Source organism: Suncus etruscus (assembly GCF_024139225.1).
Source record: "Suncus etruscus isolate mSunEtr1 chromosome X unlocalized genomic scaffold, mSunEtr1.pri.cur SUPER_X_unloc_1, whole genome shotgun sequence".
NCBI classification, from domain to species: Eukaryota; Metazoa; Chordata; class Mammalia; order Eulipotyphla; family Soricidae; genus Suncus; species Suncus etruscus.
Genome location: NW_026060304.1, coordinates 249,429 through 275,201, shown reverse-complemented (window position 1 = coordinate 275,201; position 25,773 = coordinate 249,429). Strand labels below are relative to the sequence as shown.

The following is a 25,773-nucleotide window of genomic DNA, read 5'->3' as shown; positions in this document are numbered from 1 at the left end:
GAGGGACCATATGGGACACCGGGATTCGAACCAACCACCTTTGGTCCTGGATCGGCTACTTGCAAGGCAAACGCCGCTGTGCTATCTCTCCGGGCCCTGCTCCATATATTTTTAAAAAATATTATAATCTATTCATTTTCTACTTAATGATGCCTGCTAATATAATCTAATGTTTGTGTCCACAGATAGCAATAAAATATGCAATTGCATGCCATGAACTCCTGTTCTCATTCATTGAATATGTTATTGGAATTTGTTTTCAATTTAAGTAGTTTACCATAATACCATATTGCTTATGATTTTAGATTTCTTTTAGGAAAGGAACCTGTATGTTTAAGACCCATTAGAATATTTCATGGTGTGTTCTCCTCTTATAGTGCTCATTACCATAATCACTTAGTTTTCTTCTAGACTTAAAAAATATTGTTTTTGCCCGGAGAGATAGCACAGCGGCATTTGCTTTGCAAGCAGCCGATCCAGGACCAAAGGTAGTTGGTTCGAATCCCGGTGTCCCATATGGCCCCCCATGCCTGCCAGGAGCTATTTCTGAGCAGACAGCCAGGAGTAAACCCTGAGCACCGCCGCGTGTGGCCCAAAAACCAAAAAAAAAAAAAATTTTTTTGTTTTTGGGGCCAGAGATAGCATGGAGGTAATGAGTTTGCCTTTCATACAGAAGGTCATTGGTTCAAATCCCGGCATTCCATATGGTCCCCCGTGCCTGCCAGGAGCGATTTCTGAGCATGGAGCCAGGAGTAACCCCTGAGCGCTGCCAGATGTGACCCAAAAACCAAAAAAAAAAAAAAAATTATTGTTTTTAAGAATGCTCTATACAGGGGGCCGGAGAGATAGCATGGAGGTAGGGTATTTGCCTTGCATGCAGAAGGACAGTGGTTTGAATCCTGACATCCCATATGGTCCTCCGAGTCTGCCAGGAGCAATTTCTGAGCCTAGAGCCAGGAGTAACCCCTGAGCACTGTTGGGTGTGACCCAAAAACAATAAAACAAAAACAAAAAATAAAAGTGGAAAAGTTGGGGCCAGAGAGATAGCATGGAGGTAAGGCGTTTGCCTTTCATGCAGAAGGTCATCGGTTCGAATCCCGGGGTCCCATATGGTCCCCCGTGCCTGCCGGGAGCAATTTCTGAGCATGGAGCCAGGAGTGGCCCCTGAGCACTGCCGGGTGTGACCCAAAAACCACAAAAAAAAAAAAAAAAAAAAAAAAAAGTGGAAAAGTTGAAGTTAGATAAGAATAGATCTATAATGCAATAACAAAAAAATATCATTTACTTATTACTTTGGGTTTTTTCCAGAAATGACAAATATGATATTATATATCATATCATGAATTTATCATGTTAATTCTACTTTCTTTTTTTTTTTTTTTTTTTTTTTATCTTTTTTTTTTTTTTTTGTGGTTTTTGGGTCACGCCCGGCAGTGCTCAGGGGTTTTTCCTGGCTCCATGCTCAGAAATTGCTCCTGGCAGGCACAGGGGACCATATGGGGCAACGGGGATTCGAACCGATGACCTCCAGCATGAAAGGCAAACGCCTTACCTCCATGCTATCTCTCCGGCCCCGTTAATTCTACTTTCATTTTACTAATAGAATAAAATATTGCGCAACAACTTAGGAGACAATGCACAATATCTTCCCTGGATGCCTCTCTCAGAGGGTTTTCTTTGAAAACAAAAAATTCCAGCACTTGAGCAGATGCTTCCAGGCCCCTGCACTTACTCATAGTGTCTGGTATGGTGGGCTCTGAGCGTCTTCTGCAGCCCAGACCTGACCTTCAGGAAAAAGTCATCCTCACAGTCCCTGTAGCTAATAAATCTGCCAGTCTACTACATCTGTGAGAATTGGGAACCAACCTCATTGACCATGTTTATTTATTTATTTTTGGACCACACCCAGCAGTGCTTACCATTTGTTCCTGACAAGCTTGGGGGACCATATGGGATGCCAGGAATCAAACCAGGGTCTGTCACGTGCAAGGCAAATATTCTACCACTGTGCTATGGTTCTGGCTCCAAACATGTTTATTTTATATTAAATTCTCCAATAGAATAAAAAATTAAAAAACAACTCAGGAGACCATGCACAATGACCTTGACTTGAGCAGATGCTTCCAGACCCCTGCACCTATACATAGTGCCTGGAATGGTGGGCCCTGAGTGTCCTCTGCAACCCTGACCTGCAGGGAAGACTCAGTTTGAATTTTCAGTGGTCATCCTCACAGCTCCTGTACCTAAGAAATACTGCCAGTTTATGAGATCTGAGAGCATTGGACCTGACCTCCTCCACATTTATTTTATATTTTGTTATTGTATATTATGCAATAGAATAAAATATTGGGAAATAACTCAGGAGACCATGTACAATGTTCTTTACTTGTACCTATTTCAGAGGATTTTCTTCTATAACAGGAAATCCCAGGACTTGTAGAAAAACCTCCCAGGCCTCCCATGCTGTAGCCTAGACTCCCCCCTGCTGTGCACACATAGCTTGCAAGGAAGACCCTATCTGGTTCTCACTACTATGACCCTCACGACTTCTGGCAGTTCCCGAGAGCTGTGAGCATAGTGACCTGAATTTGTCTACCACATTTATTTCATCTTATGCATCTAACAAGGTGCAATAATCTTTATATCAAGTTGTTAATTCATACATATCCTGGCCCCTCCAACATACCATAGACTTTCTCCCACTCTTCCCTGTGCCACCTATAGTCTACCTCTTCATTCTCCCACCAACCTTCTACTACTTGAAAGTTCAAATTTTGGGGTCAGAGAGATAGCATGGAAGTTTGTGATTACCCTTCATTAATTTTGTTGTTTACAGTGACCTATTGCTCCTCAGCCCTAAGTCACAGAATATGGAGTCTGTGGTGTTGCTTCTGAGTAGGGCTGCCTGGCAAGTTATTACCTCCTCTCTTGCCAAACCACAAGACACACCTACTCATCCTAGAAGCATCCAAGTGAAGAGAAGATAGTAACTAATGTTTTTTATAGCAGTGTTTCTTTTTTGTGCAAAGGTACTTGATGAAAAAAATATCATGAGACATATCGCCATTAGAAAATGTTAAAAAATTTTAATATTGATTATAAAGTAATTCTCTTGAATAGGAATCAAATAAACACAAAGAAATTATTTTATAATTACTTTATTATAAAACAATAATCATCTAGTGATTGGTCTATTTGTGAGCTGAAGCTGCATGTTAAGATGAAATTGGAATTTTTCCCACGGCACACCAGACAACATCTCACAGCACACTAGTGTGCCGCGGCACAGTGGTTGAAAAATGCTTAGAGAAATCCTGTTCTGGCACTCGAGTGATGATCAGTTCAGTGGGTGGCTAAGGTTTGATACATAGTACCCATTTGGTCTACACCAGACTTATACATGAGCACAAAGCTAGAGGTCAGCTGCCAGGAGTAGCCCCCAAAACTAAACACAATCAAATACACACAAGAAAAGGTCTTATGGGACCGGAGCCATGGTGCAGAGGTAGGGTGTCTGTCTTGCACATGGTTGGCCCAGGACGGCTGTTCGATCCCCCGGAGTGCCCACGCCAGGAGCGATTTCTGAGCACATAGCCAGGAGTAACCCCTGAGCGTTACTGGGTGTGGCTCAAAATTAAAAAAAAAAAAAGAAGAAAAGGCCTTACATTCCAGGAGATGTGTTTTCTTCTATGACTATATCTTAAAAAATGAGATTGTCTCCCTGGGCCTAGAAATCAACTTATAAGTAACTTAACCTGATGCTCTCAAATAGACACTTTATCAAGAACTGCTTGTCTATTTAGAACTGGGTGATAGTTTTCTGTCCATTTATTCCCCCACTGCTTTTAAAGGGGAAGGAAATATTCCAGGTCAGAACTACATAAAAATGTAGTTTATTAGTGCTCAGGGCAAATTATGGACGGAGTTAGACATCATAACACTTCCCCGGCTACCGACCTAGGTACCTTATACAGATTGTGGTGGCTGCTACAAAATTGTTCATTAGTCACTTTTGTTTCAAACAGAGCTTCTAGCCTGTGTTATCTGGTGTCTGATGAGAATTGACTCTGACTGAAACCTTGCCCACTCTGCAAAAATCGGGCTTCTTCCCTTTGTGTTGTCTGGTGTCTGGGGAGATGTGACTTCTAACTGAAGCCTCGCCCATACTCCCTGCAAAGATAGGGTTTCTCCCTGTGTGTGTCCTCTGGTGTCATGAGATTTGATCTGACTGAAACCTCACCATAATCACTGCAAACATGGGCTTCTCCCCTGTGTCCTCTGGTGTATGGTAACTCTGACCTCTGACTGAAGCCTTGCCCACACTCCTTGCAAGCATGTGGTTTCTCCCCTGTGTGTTCTCTGGTGTGTCCTGAGTTTTGATCTACCAGTGAACCCTTTCCCAGGCCTTACATACTTGTCCTCTTAGAATTGTTGGCATTCCTATCCTGGCAACTAACTACTCTATCTGTGTCCTTTGGACTTTCCGCCCTATTACTTTCATCCTCCATTGCTTAGAGCTCCCTATTGAATGTGATAATCGAGAAAAGATGTCTCTTTAGATATTTTCTAGCATGAAGGTAGGACATTTGCCTTGCATGCAGAAGGATGGTGGTACAAATCCTGGCATCCCTGAGCCTGCCAGGAGTGATTTCTGAGCGTAGCTGCCAGGTGTGACCCCAAAACACAAACAAAACTATTTCCTAGTTACCGAGCAAATATGTTGAGGCCTGCTTACTCCTTATCAGTTTAGGGATGTTAGAGGAGATAAGAATGTGAAAATTATTTAAGAATCAGAACATCTTTCTTTTTGTGTGTGTGGTTTTTGGGCCCCATCCGGTGATGCTCAAGGGTTACTCCTGGCTATATGCTCAGAAATCGCCCTGGCCTGGGGACCATATGGGACCGCAGTCTGTCCCAGGCTAGTGTGTGCAAGGCAGACACCCTACGGCTTTGCCACCACTCCGGCTCCCAAAAAATCAGAACATCTGGCCCTGAGCCACAGCCATTTGAATCTAAAGATAACCTTTACATCAAAGCAAAACCCAATTTAGGCATGCAGTAAACAGCCACACAAAGACCCCAGGAAAAGAGAAATTGGGCTTTCAAGCCAGAAAGCTGCTTTGGCTGATTTATGAGACTGGGAATTTAAGACACTGTTAAATCTTAGGCAAAAAATAAGTGATGTCTCTGGTAAACATCAATAAGCATTGTACTCACTGTAATAAGTATATCAATTCCATAGAATGTTTTGATGATATCTGTACTTGACAGAAGCCACATTTTTCTGCTATGTAAACTGACCACCCTCCTCTTCTTTGCTAACAAAGTATAAAATGTACATTCACTCTTTGAGTGAATAAACGGGCTATATCCAAACTCCTCTCTTGACATGCAGTCCAGTCACAATTCGCCAACTCCAGGACCCACTCTCCTATAGACACCCGCTGCTATGTTCAGCCACTCCTGCCTAGCCCAGAGTGGCTCATGATACTTTCGATGTTCAAGTCCTGTCATTTCTTTGTCATTTTATGGATCAGAACGTTGCTGCCATTAGTTCTGTTCACGTGGACAGGAATTCTCTGATTGAGGGTTATTTTTTACAGATGTTGCTGGGCGAATCGAAGTGGGATGACTTCGTTTCATGTGGCGACTGAGGAAGTTCTGACCGGAGAAGGCCAGAGAGCAGTATAGACATGGATGGATTTCTGCCTTTGGTTCAGCTGTTGGAGGAAATTTTGGTCAGAGATGTTAACAAGGCATTCTGGACCATAGCTCTATCTCCGACTAAAGTCTGTTCTCCTAAATTTCCTTATTTTATTTGAGTGGGTTGGGTCACACCCTGTGGAGCTCAGAAGTCGCTCTGTGCTCTGCACTCAAAAGTTGCTCCTGGCAGGCTCAGGGGACATATGGGATGCTGGGGATCAAATTGGAATCCATCAGGGTTGGCTGTGTGCAAGGCAAAATGCCCTACTGCTATGCTATATCGCTCCAACCACCACTTTCCTTATTTTATTGATTATTCATCCTCCTAAGTAGTTTGGTAGGTGTTTTTGTTTGGCTAAATTTTAGGGTTACACCCAGAGATACTCAAATTTCTGAATCTGTGCTCTGAGATAACTCCTGGCAGGCTTGGAGAGCTGTATGGAATGCTGTACTATACCTCTGGCCCCTAAACAGTCTGTTTTCCTATACCATTTGCATTCACTATATCTTGAAAAATTCAGAAAGTCTGGGGGCCAGAGAGAGCATGGAAGTAGGGTGTTTGCCTTACATGCAGAAGGATGGTGGTTCGAATCCCAGCATCCCATATGGTCCCCTGAGTCTGCCAGGAGCGATTTCTGAGTGTAGAGCCAGGAGTAACCCCCGAGTGCTGCCAGGTGTGACCCAAAAACAAAACAAAACAAAACAAAAAACCCCAGAAAGTCCATATCCAGAACCATTTTTTGGTTTTGTGTCAAATCTCACATACTCACAGGTTATTTCTGTTTTTGCACTCAACTAGTATTCCTGGCTGGCCAGGAAAGACCATTTAGGGTATCAAGGTTTGAACCTAGGTTGGTGAATAAAAGGCAACCACTGCAACCACTATATTATTTCTTTGGCCTCTATCCTGGAACTTTTGGATATAAGATCTTGCCATAAGATCTTAAGTGACCTTTCCATACAAGGCACCCTGAAGTCATATTATTCTGTGAGGTGATTTCTGAAGATATTTTACTCTCCTGAGACATGTGACACTTGGATTCACGAGGTCAAATAATCTGTAGTGACTTTGAGAAGAAAGGTAATAATGTCATTAGGAAGTACCTGACCTTGACCAGAGGGCCGGAAGGACTGGCTCACAATATGAAGCTCACCACAAAGAGTGGTGAGTGCAGTGAGGGAAATAACTATCCTAACAACTATCAAGACTGTCTTAATGAGTGAAGAAGTAAAATGCCTGTCTCAAATACAGGCAGGGGTTGCGAAGGAGGGAGGGTGCACTGGAGATGGGAATGTTGCACTGGTGTGTGTGTGTGTGTGTGTGTGTGTGTGTGTGTGTGTGTGTGTGTGTGTGTGTGTGTAAATATAAAATAAGTACCTGGGGAGTTGTACCAACGGAGGTAGGATGTGTGTGTATGTGTGTAAATATAAAGTAAGTACCTGGCTTGGAGTTGTACCAACAGAGGTAGGATAGGGTTATGGTTAGAGATTCTATGTGACTAAATTTAAAGTCGAGTCTTGTCATCTTAAAAGGTATATGTAGGGGCTAGAGACATAGTACAGGGTCTATGGTATATGCCTGGCCTCTGGACAGTCCCAGTTCAATCCCTGGCACTGTATCTGGTCACTCAATTACTGCCAGGATTGATCCTGAGCACAAATCCAAAGTAATCCCTGAGGGGCCAGAGAGATAGCATAAAGGTAGTGCGTTTGCCTTGCATGCAGAAGGTCGGTGGTTTGGATCCTGGCATCCCATATGGTCCCCCAGCCTGCCAGAAGCGATTTCTGAGCGTAGAGCCAGGAGGAACCCCTGAGCGCTGCCGGATGTGACCCAACCCCCCCCCCAAAAAAAAACAAAAACAAAGTAATCCCTGAAGATTAACTGGTATAACTCATCCTCTCTCCAAAAAGCCCAAAATTCATATTTAGTGCAGTTAGAGAAATAACTACACTGACAACTACCATGACAATGTTCATGCAAAGAGGAGGAAAATGCCTATCTTGAATATAGGCAGGGGGTGGGGAGGAGGAAGATGGGGGGGGGACATTGGTGGTGAGAATGTTGCACTGGTGAAGTGGGGTGTTCTTTTTATGACTGAAATCCAACTACAATCATGTCTATAATCACGGTGTTTAAATAAAGATATTAGGGGCCTGAGAAATAGCATGCAGGTAAGGGGTATAGGTCATCGGCTCAAATCCCAGCGTCCCATATGGTCCCCCGTGCATGCCAGGAGTATTTTCTGAGCATGGAGCCAGGAGTAACCCCTGAGCACTGCCAGGTGTAACCCAAAAACCACACACACAAAAATAAATATATTATTTTTTGTGTGTTTGGTTTATTTTTTTGGGCCACGTCAAGTGACGCTTAGGGGTTACTCCTGGTTATGTGCTCAGAAATCACTCCTGGTTCGGGGGACCATATGAGATGCTGAGGGTCGAACCCAGGCCCATCCTGGGTCAGCGACATGCAAGGCAAATGTCCTATCGCTGAGCTGTCACTCTGGCCCCCTAAATCTATTTAGGGAGCCAAAGAGATAGCATGGGGATAGGGCATTTGCCTTGCATGCAGAAGGACGGTGGTTCAAATCCTGGCATCCCCCAAGGTCCCCTGAGCCTGCCAGGAGCAATCTCTGAGCATAGAGCCAGGAGTAACCCCTGAGCGCTGCTGGGTGTGACCCTAAAACCAAAATAAATAAATATATTATTTTTAAAAATGTACCTATTCTAGAGACAAGCTGTGGGTGGAAGGGAAACAGAACATTGATAAGGAAAGTGGACAATGATGAAGGGAATGTTGTTGGGACACTGCATGCCTGAAACTCAATAATAAATAATGTAACTCTGTAATAATGGAAAACTCTGTGATTTAAAAAAAAATAATAAAAAGGCCTGGAGAGATAGCCTGGAGGTAGGGCATCTGCCTTGCATGTAGAAGGACAGTAGTTTGGGTGCCGACATCCCGTGTGGTCCCCCGGACCTGCCAGGGGTGATTTCTGAGCGTAGAGCCAGGAGTGTCCCGAGCACTGTCTGGTGTGACCCAAAAACCAAATAAATAAATAATAATAGAAATTTCAAAAGCATGCACCAGTGCAGCTCTTAGTACAATAGCTAAGATATATAATCAACCAGGGTGCCTTATAAGGATGTGGTATATCTAGATGTATTTATATATGCATACACACACACACAATAGAATACAGCTACAGGACCGGAGAGATAGCATGGAGGCAAGGCTTTTGCCTTGCATGCTGAAGGACGGTGGTTCAAATCCTGGCATCCCATATGGTCCCTGAGCCTGCCGGGAGTGATTTCTGAGCGTAGAGCCAGGAGTAGCACCTGAGTGCTGCCGGGTGTGACCCAAAAACAAAAAACAAAACAAAACAAAAGAATACAGCTACAGTTTCTTGCAGTTACAAGAAACAATGAAACGAAATTATGTAATTTACCATAGCCTGGATAGAACTGAAACATGTTGAGTGAAGCCAGAAGGACAAATATGGGATTATTTTATTTATCTGTGATACATAGAATATCTAGAAAAGGTAATGCGATAAGGCATTTGCCTTGCAAGCAGGACAGCGGTTCGAATCTCGGCATCCCATATGGTACCGCAGCCTGCCAGGAGCGATTTCTAAGCATGGAGCCAGGAGTAACCCCTGAGCGCTGCTGGGTGTGACCCAAAAACCAAAGAATAATGTAATGCAGTAAGTCACCTAGATGGACCCTAGCTATAGCAAGGAAAATGACAGAGAAAAAAACTGAGGAAGAAAATTAGATAGGGATGGAACAGGGAGGAGGGGCAAGAGGACTCGCATGTACTAGAAATGCAAAGAAATGGTATGACTATAAATCAAAAACACAGACTGAACACTGAAAATATGAGATTTAGCTATACTATCATACTTTAAAAGTAATTTATAAAGTCTTGATATTTTCCTTAAACCTATCTTCTATTTAAAACACGATGCTACTCAGGAGGAAAAATAAAAGATAAAAGATCCCAAAGAGATAGCACAGCACAGCCATGGTGCACATCGTTGCACACGTCTGACCCAGGTCAGACCTTGGTTCGATCCCCGGCACCCCATATTGTCCCCTGGGTGTGGCCCAAACCCCCAAAAAAAGGACCTGTGGGATATCTATACAAAGGAATACTATGCAGCCATTAAGTAAATGAAGTCATAAAATCTTAAAATATGCTTATACATGGATGAACATAGAGATTATTATGCTCAGGGGCCAGAGTGGTGGCACTAGAGGAAAGGTGTCTGCCTTGCAAGCGCTAGCCTAGGACGGACCACAATTCGATCCCCGGCATCCCATATGGTCCCCCAAGCCAGGAGCAATTTTTGAGCATATAGCCAGGAGTAACCCCTGAGTGTCAAATGGTGTGCCCCCCCTCAAAAAAAATAGAGAGGGAGGGGAATAGATGGAGAATAGTCTCACTCATCTGTGGGATATAAGAAAAATAAAGGATGGTATGGTAATAATATCCAGAGACAATAGAGATGAGGGCCGGAGGATCAACCCATGATATAAACCTTGCCTTTAAAAAGGTTAAGTGCAGTCTGAGCACTAACTGCCCTCGTAACTAGCATGACAATGATAATGAGAGAAAAGAGTGCCAGTCTCAGAGACAAATGAGGCAACGTGGGGGAAGGAAATGGGGCACAAATTGGTGGAAGCAAAGTTGCACTAGTGGGGCTGGAGAGATAGCACAGCAGCGTTTGCCTTGCAAGCAGCCAATCCATGTGGTCCATGGATTGAGTACATGGCCTGGAGTAACCCCTGAGCACCACCAGTGTGGCCCAAAAAACAAACAAACAAAAAAAGTTGCACTGGTAAAGGGTAGTGTACATTTCATGACTGAAACTCAACTATGAATACTTCTGTAAACATGTAAACATGCTTAAATAAATTACTAAAAAAAATATAATTAGTTGACTAAAACCTGCTTTAATGCAGCAATATTGGTGACATGAATACCTGTTGTTTTCAGATGCTAAATCAGCTGATATGAAAAGGCAAGTATTGGGCCAAAAGAGATAGCACAGTGGCGTTTGCCTTGCGAGCAGCCCATCCCAGGACCTAAGGGGGTTGGTTCGAATCCCGGTGCCCATGTGGTCCCCCGTGCCTGCCAGGAGCGATTTCTGAGCAGATAGCCAGGAGTAACCCCTGAGTGCCACAGGGTGTGGCCCAAAAACCAAAAAAAAAGAAAAAAAAAGAAAAAGAAAAAAAAGAAAGAAAGAAAAGGCAAGTCAGATTGGGAACAACTGGTGAGCAGCTCAGCAAAATCCACATTAGCTTCGTGCTGGACTCACTCATCAAGTGTCTAAAACTACAGGAAAAAAACTATTTCTGACAAGGCCAGACTGAAAGCAATGGGGGGCTGTTCAATTCCCAGCACTCATAATGTCCCCACAGTCCAGAAGTGATCCCTGATGGGGATCACATGGGGCTAGGAGCCCAAGTACTATTACCGAGTGAACCTCAAAATAAAAGAAGAGGAAAGAAAATCACTTCCTTTGGGATCTCAAAAACCCCATAATGATCGAATGGCAGAGGCCAGATCAAAGGAAAAAGACAAAGGGGCCTGAGAAGGGCATCCCAACGTGGGGCTGTGCAGCCATGCTGAGAGCACAGACAGGGAGAGAAGGCTCAGAATCTCAGGATCTGTTCTAAACACTCCCAGACATGGAACCAGAAAGAGCAAAGGCAAGACAGCAAAGCTCCAGATCTTTCTGAGACTCAGCATCAGGTTATCGAATGGGAGCAGGAGGTCTACCTCACGTAGGCCATGACACTCCAGATCCAACCCACACACTGAGCCCAGAGAGCTCAAACACTCACCTGCAAACACACGATTCGGCAACATCCCCAGAGTTCCCCCTTCCAACCAGGAGATCAGCACAGGCTTCATCCCGCAATATCCAGCTGCAGGACAATCATGGATTAGAGACAAGGGGACAGCAGCCCATGCATGAGTCTGGGTCTCTGATGAAAGCGCCAAATCACGTAATAGATGAAGAACAGAATCTTGGCACTCCATATGCTCACTGATTCTTGTACAGACAGCATTGAAATGAAAGGGTCTGGGCCCGGAGAGATAGCACAGCTGCGTTTGCCTTGCAAGCAGCCAATCCAGGACCAAAGGTGGTTGGTTCGAATCCTGGTGTCCCATATGGTCCCCCGTGCCTGCCAGGAGCTATTTCTGAGCAGACAGCCAGGAGTAACCCCTGAGCATTGCCGGGTGTGGGCCCCCCCCCCCCAAAAAAAAAATGAAAGGGTCTAATTACAGGGTCTGGAAATACAGCAGGGGATGGGGTAGCAGTAGGACAGTACCGGCTTTTGCACATGGCTGACGGCTGACATGCATTTGTCCTTGATTCCACCTGTAGCTCCCTGAGTCTGTCAGGGAATACTGAGTGGAAAGCTAGTATTGCCAAAACCCAAAGGTGTCTTAAAAAAGGGAAGGCTGGATGCAGCTGTCCCGATCCTCTGCCAGCCTGTGCTGCATTTCAGGTCTGTTTCTGGGCAGAGACAGTAACCCACCGGGCCTGCCCATCAACCCTCCTTTTCCCAAATAATCTGGACACTTTCAAGCAAAATCATTTCAATTTGTATCATGTATTTCCTTCTCCTATAAAATATACAGCTGGGGAGGGGGAGAGGGTAAAAAAAATCAAATACACAGCTAAATACCCAATTGAAAAAAACAATAAATTAGTTTGCAGCATTTTTATCATATTCAGATAACCTCGCTTGTTTAAAAATTTCCAACTCAACCAAAATGCCTGAGCCTTATAGATGATGACCTAAAATCAACACTTAATGTTTTAGTAGAAGAAATCAAAGAGCCATTAGCCAGCAAGTTTAAGAAATCTTTAAATGGGGTCGGAGAGACAGCATGGAGGTAAGGCGTTTGCCTTTCATGCAGGAGGTCATCAGTTCAAATACCAGTATCCCAGGCTCCCCATACCTGCCAGGAGCAATTTCTGAGCCTGGAGCCAGGAATAACCCCAGAGCACTGCTGGGTGTGACCCAAAAACCAAAAACCAAAAAAAAAAAAAAAATCTTTAGATGAATAATTCAACCAACTCAAAGAACTCTTTCAAAAGATAAGAGACACTGAGGGAAATAAAAACTTGTTAGCCAGTCATAATAACAGAAGTACTCTGTTGGAGACTGGCAGAGACAAACTTAAAAAAAAAAAAAAAAAAAACAAATTAGAAAAAAATAAATTAGAAGTCAGCATTGATAAATAAGTCAACAAAAGACACAAAGCTTTGGAAGAAAATATAGGTATCTAGATATCAGAGACAAAGAAATTGTAGAAATGCTATTCAATTTCCACTTGATTATACCTGATATTATGATCTAATTTTATGTCTACTATGTGGACATAATTGCCATTATAATTAGCAACTGTACGCCATATACTCTTGCCACAGAGCTCAGAGTGTGTTTTTGAAATTTACTTTCAATTCAAGCTAGGTTACTATTAAATCATAAGGCCCATGTGTTCAGTTTGCTCTCAGGAAAAAAACTTAATGCTTAAGACCCATTAGATGATGCTTCATGGCGTAGTGCTCGCGATCAGAGCTGGTTTTTGAGAGACCTCAGCTCGAGGACATTACCTAATCTCTTCAAAAGCTGTGAGCTGTTGGGGCCAGACGATTGCACAGCGGAAAGGTGTGTGCACACGGCCAACACAGGATGGAACCTAGTTCGAATCCTGGCATCCCACATGGTCCCCCAAGCCTGTCAGGAGCAACTTCTGAGCGTAAAGCCAGGGGTAAAATCCTGAGCAATGCTGGGTGTGGCCGAAAAACAAACAAAAAGCTGTGAGCTCTTATTCAGATTCCCGAGACCATGTCACACGTTAAAGCTATGCTCCGAATTTTATACCCTGCCCAGACTATTTCTAAAGACTTAAAGGAGATACGCATTATTCCTTTAGATATATATTTTTTCTTTAGATATATATGTTTAATAGGTATAATTGTTATTGTGTATTTTCTTATGTAGATATAGTTGTCCCCATTCCTTTTTTGGATTTGTTTAGTAGTAAATTCTAGTACGGAAGTTTAAAGTCAAACTGTCCCTGGCCTGGGAAAGGCTGCAACAGATTAGAGAACAAGCTATCCATGTAAGGATATCAAATTTCATACCTGACCAACAAAATGTACTAAGAAGCACTGTGAGAGTTCAAGGATCTGCAACTGGGTGGATATTTTGAAATCATGAAAAGAAGTTAAGGGGCCGGGAAGGTGGCGCTAGAGGTAAGGTGTCTGCCTTGCAAGCTCTTCGAACCTCCGTTCAATCCCCCGGTGTCCCATATGGTCCTCCCAAGCCAGGGGCGATTTCTGAGCACATAGCCAGGAGTAACCCCTGAGCGTCAAACAGGTGTGGCCCAAAAACCAAAAAAAAAAAAAAAAAAAAAAAAAAAAAGTTAAGTGAATTATACATTTTGCAGTCTCATTAGGATCGAAGCACTGTGACCATAAACAAGGCCAACCCAGATGATCCCCAAATCCATCAGGAGTTTTGATCCATGAAATCAGAGTCCAGAAGAAGTTCTGACCGCACCCAGGTGAGGCTAAGATCCCCAGTTCATGAAATCACATCAAACCCATAAGTGTTCAGGGCTGACCTCTGTGCTCAGGGAGGACACCTGGCAGGCTTAGGGGGGCATATGCAGAGGTGAGGATCCCATATATGGAAAAAACCCCAAACAATGTATCATTTCTCTGGTCAATGAAAAGTCATTTAAAAATAGAGTTGGGAAGGCCCGGAGAGATAGCACAGCAGCGCTTGCAAGCCACCAATCCAGGACCAAAGGTGGTTGGTTCGAATCCCGGTGTCCCATATGGTCCCCAGTGCCTGCCAGGAGCTATTTCTGAGTAGACAGCCAGGAGTAACCCCTGAGCACCACTGGTGGCCCAAAAAAAAAAAAAAAAATAAGAGTTGGGGGGGCCGGAGTGGTGGTGCTAGAGATAAGGAGTCTGCCTTGCAAGGGCTAGCCTAGGATGATCCCCCGGAATCCCCCAGGGGCCCAAATGGTGCCCCCCAAGCCAGGAGTAACCCCTGAGGGTCACTGGGTGTGGCCCCCAAACAAAAACAAATACAGAGTTGAGGCCTTTGATTCAGGATGGACAATGGACTGAATTGAAGTGATTCCTGAGAGCTGCTGGGTGTGACCCAAAAACAAAACAAGCAAACAAAAAATAGAGTTGGACTCACTGAAGATAATTCAGGGGCTGGAGGGTAAGAATAGGGAGGGGCTTGACCTTGGGTTCCCAGAGTCACATCCCAGTTGAAGCCAAATCCCTGGCCCACCCCTCCCAACCCTGGAATGTAGCCCACAGCAGGAAACCCAGGGCAGCTCTTACCTACTGCCTGCAGGTGCTCATAAGTCTCGAGCATCACATCTCTGTAGAGCTTCCTCTGAGAGGTGTTCAGGAACAACCATTCCGCAGGGGAGAAGTTCACAGCCACGTCAGGGAAGGTCACTGTGTCCTGAGCACACAAACGAGGGGTTCAGGGTTAGGCTCACTCAGGGACCTGGGAAGAGGCCAGGACCAACAGGGTCCGAGAAAGAGTCACATCCCTCTCTCCACTCCACCGGCACCCTAAAGGGAAAGTGTCCAGACATCATGCTAGAAAGCCAGATCGGGCAATATGATTTGCGGACAGTAGAGTAGAAGTACTTGAAGGTGCTGCTTTGCAATCCACTACCCAGGGCTCCTCCCTACACTAGATGTACCAACAATGGCGGGTGAAAGGACTAACTACAGAACCAGAAAGAACTGAAACAGCAACTCTAATTGTGACCCAAAATGATAAACACACACTAGTACCACTTGCCCCCACAGCCCAGCTCACAAGTGGCGAGAAGGGAAATTCAGGGTACAGGGAGTGAATCAAGCATGTGCTTGGGTTATCAGCACCCAAGTTTCATTCCCAAACAATTCCCTCCTGGTACAGGTCAAAATAACCTAACTCCCAGCAACTGTGGCTTCCAGAAAGATCCTTTGCTTCTTTTTCTAATTAGAACTATAAGCCACAGGACTACAGACCAGGAGACTTTGGAAGTGCAACTGGTTTACTGAGGAGAATGTGAAAGACAAAAGAGCTGAGCGGCAGGCATGTCCTGGAACCTGAGCAACAGTGCCAGGGAGAGCCCAGACTTTGGGAACAACCAGGGTCAATTCCAGGCACAGGCTAGTGTAGCCTGATGCTACCTGGAAGGAACTTCTGTGTAAAGTCAGGGAAAATTCCTGACACCAGCAATGTGGCACAGTAATCAATACAAAACAAAACAAGCAGACACAGGACAGCACCAAACAACCAAAACTAAAACCAAACAAAACCCACAGTGATATGCACACGTAGGAAAGAACCTTGCTGCGTTCTTTGAAGGCAAAAAATTCTTCATGGGGTCCCAGAAATGTGGATCCCAAGAAGAGTCTGCCAGACAAACTCAGAAAGTCCTGAGTGAATGTAGGAGGGAGACTTGGGCACAGGTATTGTCATGGCATTGGAAGCAGCAGCAAAATACAAAAGATCATTGTGTTGGAATAAAATAAAATTTGCTACATGCTTGCCATGGAAGGGGCTGTCCCAGGCTGAATCCCCGACACCCCATATTGTCCTCCCACCTAGAAGATATGATTCCAGAGGGCAGGGCAAGAAGAATTTCTACCGCAGTGACATAAAAAAAGACATTTTTCCCAAGGTGAGGATGGAATAATGCTTCATTGCAGAAATCCTGGGATCAAGGTCTTCTTCTTATCAATATCTGGGTCCATATACCAATAGCACAATCCTGGAATCAGACATTCAAAAAGTTCTCAGACCTGCCAGTGGTGACCCAGAATGAGTCTGGAGGAAATCCTGAGTACACAGCCTGGAGAGGCTCCGAAACAAACACAAGACAACAAAGTAAGAGCCTCAAACTACAGAGACCCTCTCACCTGCCAGGAACAACACCCCATTCCCAGATTCCTTCTAAAAATATTTCTGGGACCTGTGGAAGTCCTGCGGAGCTCTGCACTCCTCCTGTCCTTTTTAGAGCCTATACTGCCCCTTACCTGGGGAGAGGACGTCAGACGGTGAGGCCCCATCTTCTCCAGCCTGGATTATTCCCAAAGAGCAGCAGCCAGGCCCATTGCACAAACTGCGGAAGAAAAGACACAGCCCTGAGCCACAAGCACGAGCACAAATGCTGCCTTGCTGCTTCCTGCTGGGTCTTGCTGGATCCCAACCCAGAACAGCACATCTGGACAGCATCCAGCATTTGTTGCTTTGTGAGGGGACACGTGGAAAGCCCCCAAACAGCCTGTTGTCCACCAAAATCACCCTAATGTCCACAGCAGTTACTAAGGAACAGGACGTGACCTGTGTCTGCACTTGGGAGTTTCTGCACTAAAATCTACTTTTCACAAGCAATAGCACAGCTGGGGAAGGGCATTTGCCTTGCAAGCAGCTAGTCCAAATTGTACACCTGGGGGGTTGGGCCTCTGTGTCCCTACCATGCTCTGGGTATGGCTCGGCACTCAATCGCAACAGGAACTTCTTCATCTTGCATACAATTTCCCTTTCTCAAAAATAAAAACAATTTTTCCCCCAAACTCACTTTATCCAAAAGCCTGCAGCCATGGCCATGGAGAGCTACTCAAGAGCAGCAATATTCATTCCCTGGGGGAAAACAAGTCCCAAAGCCAGAGATGCAATACTAGCATGCGGTGAGGACACTCGCCTTGGGGGGAAAGGGTCACCCCCATATGCCCGAGGCTGCAGGAAAACCCAGGGAGAGGCTCAGGCCTGCAGCGTAGATACCAAGGCAACCTCTCTGCTTACCTGGCCGAGATCGCGCAGCTCCGGGGCGCTCAGAGCGGACCATACAGGGGCGCGGAGAGAAATCCGTCCCTCCAGAGGCCCTTGAGGTGGCGGGGACCCCCGAAATCGTGCTCTGGGGCAGCGATGGCGGCAGATCCTGGCTTCCCTCTGGGGGTGGGCAACGGGGAAGGGAAAATGGCGCGTGGCGTGAAGTCAAATTACTTCCGGCCGAACTCTTAAAGGGCCAGGCTCCAATTCTTTACCTGCCACCTGTGTGGCCTGGAAGTTGAAATTTTTTTTCCTTCTGGACTTGAATCAGGTAATGGAAAACTCTTTTTTTTTTCTTTCTTTATTTAAACATCTTGATTACATATATGATTGTGATTAGGTTTCAGTCATGTAAAGCACACCCCCTTCCCACCACTAATGTCCCAAATCTCCCTTCATCCCACCCCACCCCCACCTGTACTCCAGACAGGCTTTCCAGTTCCCTCATTCATTCACATGATTATGGTAGTTCTCAGTGTAGTTATTTCTATAACTGCACTCACCACTCTTTGTGGTGAGCTTCATGAAGTGAAGCCCTCCTCTCATTGTCTCTGAGGATTGTTGCAAAAATGACTTTTATTTTTCTTAAAACCCATAGATGAGTGAGACTATTCTGCGTCTCTCTCTCTCTTCCTCAGACTTATTTCACTCAGCATGATAGATTCCATGTACATCCATGTCTAGGAAATTTCATGACTTCATCTCTCTTGACGGCTGCATAATATTCCATTGTGTATATGTACCACAGTTTCTTTAGCCATTCGTCTGTTGAAGGGCATCTTGGTTGTTTCCAGAGCCTGGCTATTGTGAATAGTGCTGCAATAAATATAGGTGTGAGAAAGGGGTTTTAAAGAAAGTGAAGGATCCGTTTCAAAGAAACATAAAACGAACCAATCTTCGGGGCTTGGTTAGAGGTCTGTGTGGAGCAAATAATCACAAGTTTGAAGGCCAAAGAACTTAAAAATAAAACAAGTCCATTTTGGACACTTAATTTCCCAATTAGAGCTAGAGCTATAGGACATAGGGAATGCTAGTACATTGCAAGTGGCAAAATCTGGGTTGAATCCCAGACAATCTGTAGTGTCTCTGAGGAAACCAGAAGTAATTCCTGCCTACAGAGCAGGAGGAACCTCTAATCAGGTGTGGTTCCTAAACAAAAATTTGTGTAAAGGTCCCATTATAACATATACCTCTGTACCATCAATAAGTTTATTTTTCTTTTTTAATATTTACTATAGGGGCCGGAGAGATAGCACACCGCTTTTTGTCTTGCAAACAGCCGATCCAGGACCTAAGGTGGTTGGTTCAAATCCCGGTGTCCCATATGGTCCCCTGTGCCTGCCAGGAGCTATTTCTGAGCAGACATCCAGGAGTAACCCCTGAGCACCACCGGGTGTGCCCCCCCCCAAAAAAAAACCCAACAAATATTTACTATACTATTTGTGTCCCATTATTCACACTTGGTAAGCACTTCTATGACAGCTGTAATCAGGAAACAATCCAATTGCTCAAGATCAGACTAGTAAATAATCTTTTGGGTACATATGTGCACTGAAATAACATTAACTTTTAGGTCTGATTTACTATAACTGAAATGAGTACTGTTCTTGACTCTGCTTTGCACAGTCTTCAACAACACTAAGTGTTTGATGTTTAAGAAAAGCAATGTGCCAATGTACCTTAAAATAATCAAAAACAGGGCCCAGAGAGATAGTACAGCGGTGTTTGCCTTGCAAGCAGCCGATGCAGGACCAAAGGTGGTTGGTTTGAATCCCGGTGTCCCATATGGTCCCCCGTGCCTGCCAGGAGCTATTTCTGAGCAGACAGCCAGGAGTAACCCCTGAGCACCGCCGGGTGTGACCCCAAAAAAACAAAAACAAAAAAAAAATCAAAAACAGGGTCCACAGCTGTGGCACAAGTGGTAAGGCATTTGCCTTTCACGTGACTAACCTAGGATGGACAGCAGTTCAGTCCCGTGTGGTCTCCCAAGCCAGGAGCGATTTCTGAGCGCATAGACAGAAGTAACTCCTGAGTGTCACCAGGTATGGCCCAAAAAGCAAAACAAACTAAACCAAAAACCAAAGACAGGGAGCCAAATACTTTGTATGACATTTGCCTTGTAAGTTGTCCACCCAGGTTCAGTGCCAGCATCCTATAGGGTCTCCTATGCCTGCTAGGAGTAACTTTTGAGTGCAGAGCCAGGACTAATTCTGATTGTGACCAGTGTGTCTTCAAAACCAAAAAAAAAAAAAATCTATTAGCTTCCTTTTCTATGATGGGGTACAAGATAGCTTGACAATCTTCATTACTATTCTCTCCTTCTTTTTAATTCTTTTTTTAAAACTTTATTGACTGATTCATTGATTGATTGATTGATTGATTGATTGATTGATTTCTGGACCATACCCAGCAGCACTCAGGGTTTACTCCTAACTCTGCACTCAGAAATAGCCCCTGTCAGGCTGGGGAACCATATGGGATGCCGGGAATCAAACCAAGTCCCTCCTGGGTCAGCCGCATGCAAGGCAAATGCCCTACCTCTGTGCTATCTCTCAGGCCCCATTCAGTAGTATTCTCAAAGGCTAATGAATGTTTTTCAGCAGGTGTTATTGAGTCTCTTTACACTTGTCTCTGAATTGCACGAGTCAGTTTCCCAATAAATTTTGCATGTCTCAGAAACCCCCTGAAGTTCATGTATAAATTTCTTTAAATTCAGGGTCTGCATGAATCTTTTCTGAAGCACACAATGCTGTCTCATGGGCATGAGCTAAAACAACAAGAGGTAGGGCAACTTCCTTTTTTGTGTTCTACCACTCTCTCCTGCCTACAAGCATTTCATAAGGCTATTGAATTCCTGAAATTTTTCTCCGTATCAATCCAAGACATGGAGTTTTGTTTAAGCCTCCTTACTGAACCCCATTTCCCAAAGGGTATATTGAGAAGGATTTAGGCAGTTTCTAACAACAGCATGAAAATACATGGGGGCCAAAATACACTTTCTCTGAAGCCTGTAAGGAGTAAGGAGACATAGGCCCATATGAAGTATAGCATTTTTAATGACCAAGTGAGTCCATTTCATAAGATAGAGGATGATTATCTTTCAGATGGAAGAGGAAGAAAAGATGAAGCTCAGGAGGCCTTGTGGAATAGGATCTATAAAATTAGGAACCATAAAACTCACTTGGAACCACTTCTTGGTTCTTCTCTATGGGGGTAACAATGGGGAGGGGAGGGGACGGGAGGTGAGGGGAGGATTTCTACTGAGCCATTTTCAGACTCTTAAGTATCTAGAAGTGGTAGCTGGTTCATCACATACATCTGCTCTCTTATGTTCTGAAGTTTAAGGCATACTAAGCAGATGGGATCCCTCAAGTTGGATGCCAGTAGTGAATGTATCCGTTCTGGGGAGGCCTGTAGATTGAGAATGCATCACTAGTAGGAGAGCTTTATTTCACCTTTGGGCATGTGCATGGGAGAATCTCTCAAGGGCATTAAAAGTTCAGTCCAGGGGCTGGAGAGACAGCATGGAGGATAAGGTGTTTGCCTTTCATGCAGAAGGTCATCAGTTCAAATCCCAGCGTCCCATATGGTCTCCCGTGCTTGCCAGGAGCAATTTCTGAGCATGGAGCCAGGAATAACCCCTGAGCACTGCCGGGTGTGACCCAAAAAAAAAAAAAAAAACAAACAAACAAAAAAAAAAGTTCAGTCCAGTGTGAAAAATGCTGGAAAATGCACCAGAGTTGTGAGAATCAGCTCAGGAGGATGGCCAGATTTGTTGATGCTCCGATATAGGCATCATATTCAGTTCAGCCTGAGAAAGTCACGTTGGCGATGAGGCAAAAGGGGTCCCTGCTCTCATCCCTGTTCCACTGGCAAATGGGCTTGCTACACTCCTTGGTTATCTCCCCATTAAATCTTGAGCAACTCTGGGTGTGGCCCAAAAACTAAATAAAATATAGAAGAAAAAACAAGACAGATTTAAATGAGAAAAAACTTAGGTTTGGAAGGGCTTCCAGCCTCATGGACTGTGTGCTCAATAACCTCACCCTATGATCTTTTAAGTTCAGACTCCACCTATTGCTTGGAGGGCAGATGTAGTTAAAGGATTAAAGTATTTATCCAATATTTAATTAAACCTAGGTGGGTCTTCAAAAAGGGTAGGTGAAGGAAACTAGAAGCTAGGGCAAAGTCTCTTTTTGGGGAAAGCAGGTTGAGGTTCTGACTTTCTCAGCTACACTATGGATTGCTGGGAGTCCAATCTGGTCAGCCATATGGAAAGCAAAGGCCCTACTGAGCACCCATGTACAAAGCAAATGCCCTACTGGTTGAGCTATCATTCTGGCTCCTTCCAGCTCCTGGGCTTCTTTTATTTTTACCTTTAATATACCTACGTTTTTTTTTTTTTGTTTGTTTGTTTGTTTTTTTGGTTTTTGGATCACACCCGGCAGTGCTCAGGGGTTACTCCTGGCTGTCTGCTCAGAAATAGCTCCTGGCAGGCACAGGGGACCATATGGGACACCAGGATTCGAACCAACCACCTTTGGTCCTGGATTGGCTGCTTGCAAGGCAAACGCCGCTGTGCTATCTCTCCGGGCCCATACCTACTTTTTAATACTTTATTTTTATTGAGCATACTCTATTTAAATACCTTGCCTACAAAGTTGCTCATGATTGAGTTTCACTCATACAATGTACACCCCTTTTAATTAGTGCCCATTTCTCAACACTGATATGCCCAGCTTCCCTCCAGCCCTCTCCCCTGCCTGTCTTTGATCAGACATTTTACTTCTCGCTCTTCCAGCTTTCCTTTTCAGACCGGGTTTGCACTTGTGTTAACGTGGGTAATATGCATGTTACTTTCTTTCCTTTCCTGACCAGGTTTGCACTTGTATTAATGAAGGGGAATATGCATATTACTTCATCTCCTTTCAGCATATAGTTCTTGTCCAGAGTGGTAAGATTCAACTATCATTGTCATTGGCAGAGTGGTCCCTTCTGTACCCTAGCTGCATTGCTCCACAATTTGTGGCAAGCTTCTTACCAATGACTAGTTCTTCTGATCTTCATCTATTGTCTCTAGATTTTCTTGCCATGCTATCTTATTTTCCCATTATAGCTCACAAATTAGTAAGATTATTCTGCCTATTTCTCTCCCTTTGACTCATTTCACTCAGCATACTTGCCATATCTTTCTATGTATAAATTTCATGACTTCATTTTTCCCTAACAGCTACATGGTATTCCAGTGCATGTATGTACCCAAAAGATTCTTTATCCACTCATCTGACCTTGGGAAATTGGGGTTTATCCAGATTGTTGTAAATAGCGCTTTCCAAGTGTGAACAGTAAGCACAAAGCCACAAAGCAAGAGCACCACCAGGTGGGACTTCACAGTGTATAAGAAATTAAAAAAGGAGGCTGGCGAGGTGGCGCTAGAGGTAAGGTGTCTGCCTTGCAAGCGCTAGCCAAGGAAGGACCCTGGTTCAATCCCCCCGGCGTCCCATATGGTCCCCCCAAACCAGGGGCAATTTCTGAGCCCTTAGCCAGGAGTAACCTCCCTGAGCATCAAACGAGTGTGGCTTAAAAAAACATTATAAAAAATTAAAAAAAAAATTAAAAAAGAGGGGCCGGGCGGTGGCGCTAAAGGTAAGGTGCCTGCCTTGCCTGCGCTAGCCTTGGACGGACCGCAGTTCGATCCCCCGGTGTCCCATATGGTCCCCCAAGCCAGGAGCAACTTCTGAGCATATAGCCAGGAGTAACCCCTGAGCATTACCGGGTGTGTCCCCCCCCAAAAAAAAATTAAAAAAGAAAAATAATTTTTGTTAGAGGCCTTTGGATTGGTCCTCATATTGCCTTCTATTTAGTTATCTCTCAATGGGTTCCTCTGGTTTTCCAGCTTAAAAAATGTTCCCCTTGGGGCCAGAGATAGAAATGGAGGTAAGGCATTTGCCTTGCATGCAGGATGTGGTTCAAATCCTGGTATCCCATATGGTCCCCCGAGCCTGCCAGGAGCGATTTCTGAGCGTAGAGCCAAGAGTAATCCGGCTGCCAGGTGTGACCCAAAAACCAAAAAAAAAAAAAAAATTTCCCCATTGCCTTCTAATCTGGCTTTTCTCCCATCCCCTTGAGTGAGCTTTGTTTATCCCAATAAAGGCTACTCAGGCATCCTGGAGAAGCTGCTAACATCTTGGTTCGTGGTTCCACGTGGTGGGGACTGACCTGAGGGTGAACTGCTTGAGGTTAGTTTATGGCCTGCTATACCTTTCCACCATGTGTAGATTATTTCTTCCATCGGAGTTGCTGCCGAACCTGTGTCTTCTGTTCTACCCAGACCAAGGTGAGCGTTGGGTGGGGTGGGGTGGAGAGTGGGGGCATGGAAATCCCTTTCCCTCTCTGGGGATTGCGGAACTCACAACCCACCATTCAACAACTCATGTTTTAGAGGAATAGAATGTAATAGGGACCCGTTGACACTCAAGGGTTACTTCTAGCTATGTGCTCAGAAATCGCTCCTGGCTTGGGGGACCATATGGGATACCAGGATTCAAACCAACCACCTTTGGTCCTGGATCGGCTGCTTGCAAGGCAAACACCGCTGTGCTCTCTCTCCGGGTCCTCACCAGTGATTTTTACATCCAATGGCTCTGCCCTCAGCAGCGACTCTCACCTCATTGTGACTTACTTCTTGACATCTGACCTTACCAGCCTCGTTTACAGTTAACACAAAGAGAATGATTTGATAATGCACAACATTTATTAGAGATGTGTGTAAATTTATGGAGCCAGAGAGATAGCATGGAGGTAAGGAGTTTGCCTTGCACGCAGAAGGTCATTGGTTCAAATCCGGCAGGAGCGATTTCTGAGAATAGAGCTGCCGGGTGTGACCCCAAAATAAAACAAAACAAAAAATGTGTGTAGATTTACCACCAATAATACAGACTCAAACAAGGCCGATTCCTTCTATTTGTCCCATGATGCTGATGGTCACAGGAGACTATTCTGTAGTGGGGGACTGGACCCTTCTTGCTGTCAACACAAGGATGAGGAAAGAAGAAGGAGGTTCTGATACGGACAATTTTAGCCTTCACAATGTAACTGATAACTTGTGTCCTGTTTTCTGACCACTAGAGGAAACAAAATTCAACAGTTTTTTTGTTCATTACTTTCCTTCAAGGACAAGGTCAGGGGGAGATGTGAAAAAGATACAGTTAGGGGGGCCCGGAGAGATAGCACAGCGGCGTTTGCCTTGCAAGCAGCCGATCCAGGACCAAAGGTGGTTGGTTCGAATCCCGGTGTCCCATAGGGTCCCCCGCCCCCCATGCCTGCCAGGAGCTATTTCTGAGCAGACAGCCAGGAGTATCCCCTGAGCAAAAGCCGGGTGTGGCCCAAAACCAAAAAAAAAAAAAAGATACAGTTAGGGGCCAAAGTGATAGCACAGTGTTAAGGTGCCTTGCATGCAGCCAGGAGAAATTTCTGAGCAGAGGCAGAAGTAACCCCTAAGCTCAAAAGAGTGTGATTCCGCCCTCTCAAAAAAAAAAAAAAAAAGAAGGGGCCATAGAGATAACACCGCAGCAGGGGATTTGCATTGCAATGCGCAGACCCTGACATTCCATTTGGCCCCAGAGCCTGGTATATGAGATTTTTTGAGCGCAGCAGGGTGTGGCCAAAAACCAAAAAAGTAAAGAAAAAAAAGAGTTGCAGTTAAGTAAGGATAGATCTAAAATGCAGTAATTTGCCATTACATCATCAAATACTTGGCAATTAGAAAGTGATAGAGGGGGGCCGGGCGGTGGCGCTGGAGGTAAGGTGCCTGCCTTGCCTGCGCTAGCCTAGGACGGACCGCGGTTCGATCCCCCGGCGTCCCATATGGTCCCCCAAGAAGCCAGGAGCAACTTCTGAGCGCATAGCCAGGAGTAACCCCTGAGCGTCACAGGGTGTGACCCAAAAACCAAAAAAAAAAAAAAGTGATAGAGGGGGCCCGGAGAGATAGCACAGCGGCGTTTGCCTTGCAAGCAGCGATCCAGGACCAAAGGTGGTTGGTTCAAATCCCGACGTCCCATATGGTCCCCCGTGCCTGCCAGGAGCTATTTCTGAGCAGACAGCCAGGAGTAACCCCTGAGCATCGCCGGGTTATGCCCCAAAAACCAAAAAAGAAAAAAAAAAAAAGAAAATGATAGA

At 44.8% G+C, this 25,773-nt stretch overlaps 4 protein-coding genes across 5 annotated transcripts in view; 3 read left to right on the top strand and 1 right to left on the bottom strand.

Annotated features, from left to right (window-relative positions):
• The window catches only part of LOC126000507 (histone-lysine N-methyltransferase PRDM9-like), a 101,008-nt gene extending 84,138 nt beyond the window's left edge, over positions 1-16,870 (bottom strand). The window contains 2 exon segments of the mRNA XM_049767757.1: positions 15,099-15,225; positions 16,800-16,870. Coding sequence (XP_049623714.1) covers positions 15,099-15,225; positions 16,800-16,832 — 160 coding nt within the window. The 5' untranslated portion in view covers positions 16,833-16,870.
• The window catches only part of LOC126000517 (28S ribosomal protein S21, mitochondrial-like), a 390,936-nt gene that overhangs the window by 140,146 nt on the left and 225,017 nt on the right, over positions 1-25,773 (top strand). The gene's annotated exons all lie outside the window — the stretch shown is intronic.
• The window catches only part of LOC126000509 (histone-lysine N-methyltransferase PRDM9-like), a 770,602-nt gene that overhangs the window by 634,462 nt on the left and 110,367 nt on the right, over positions 1-25,773 (top strand). The window lies entirely within an intron of this gene.
• The window catches only part of LOC126000518 (histone-lysine N-methyltransferase PRDM9-like), a 322,719-nt gene that overhangs the window by 247,155 nt on the left and 49,791 nt on the right, over positions 1-25,773 (top strand). The window lies entirely within an intron of this gene.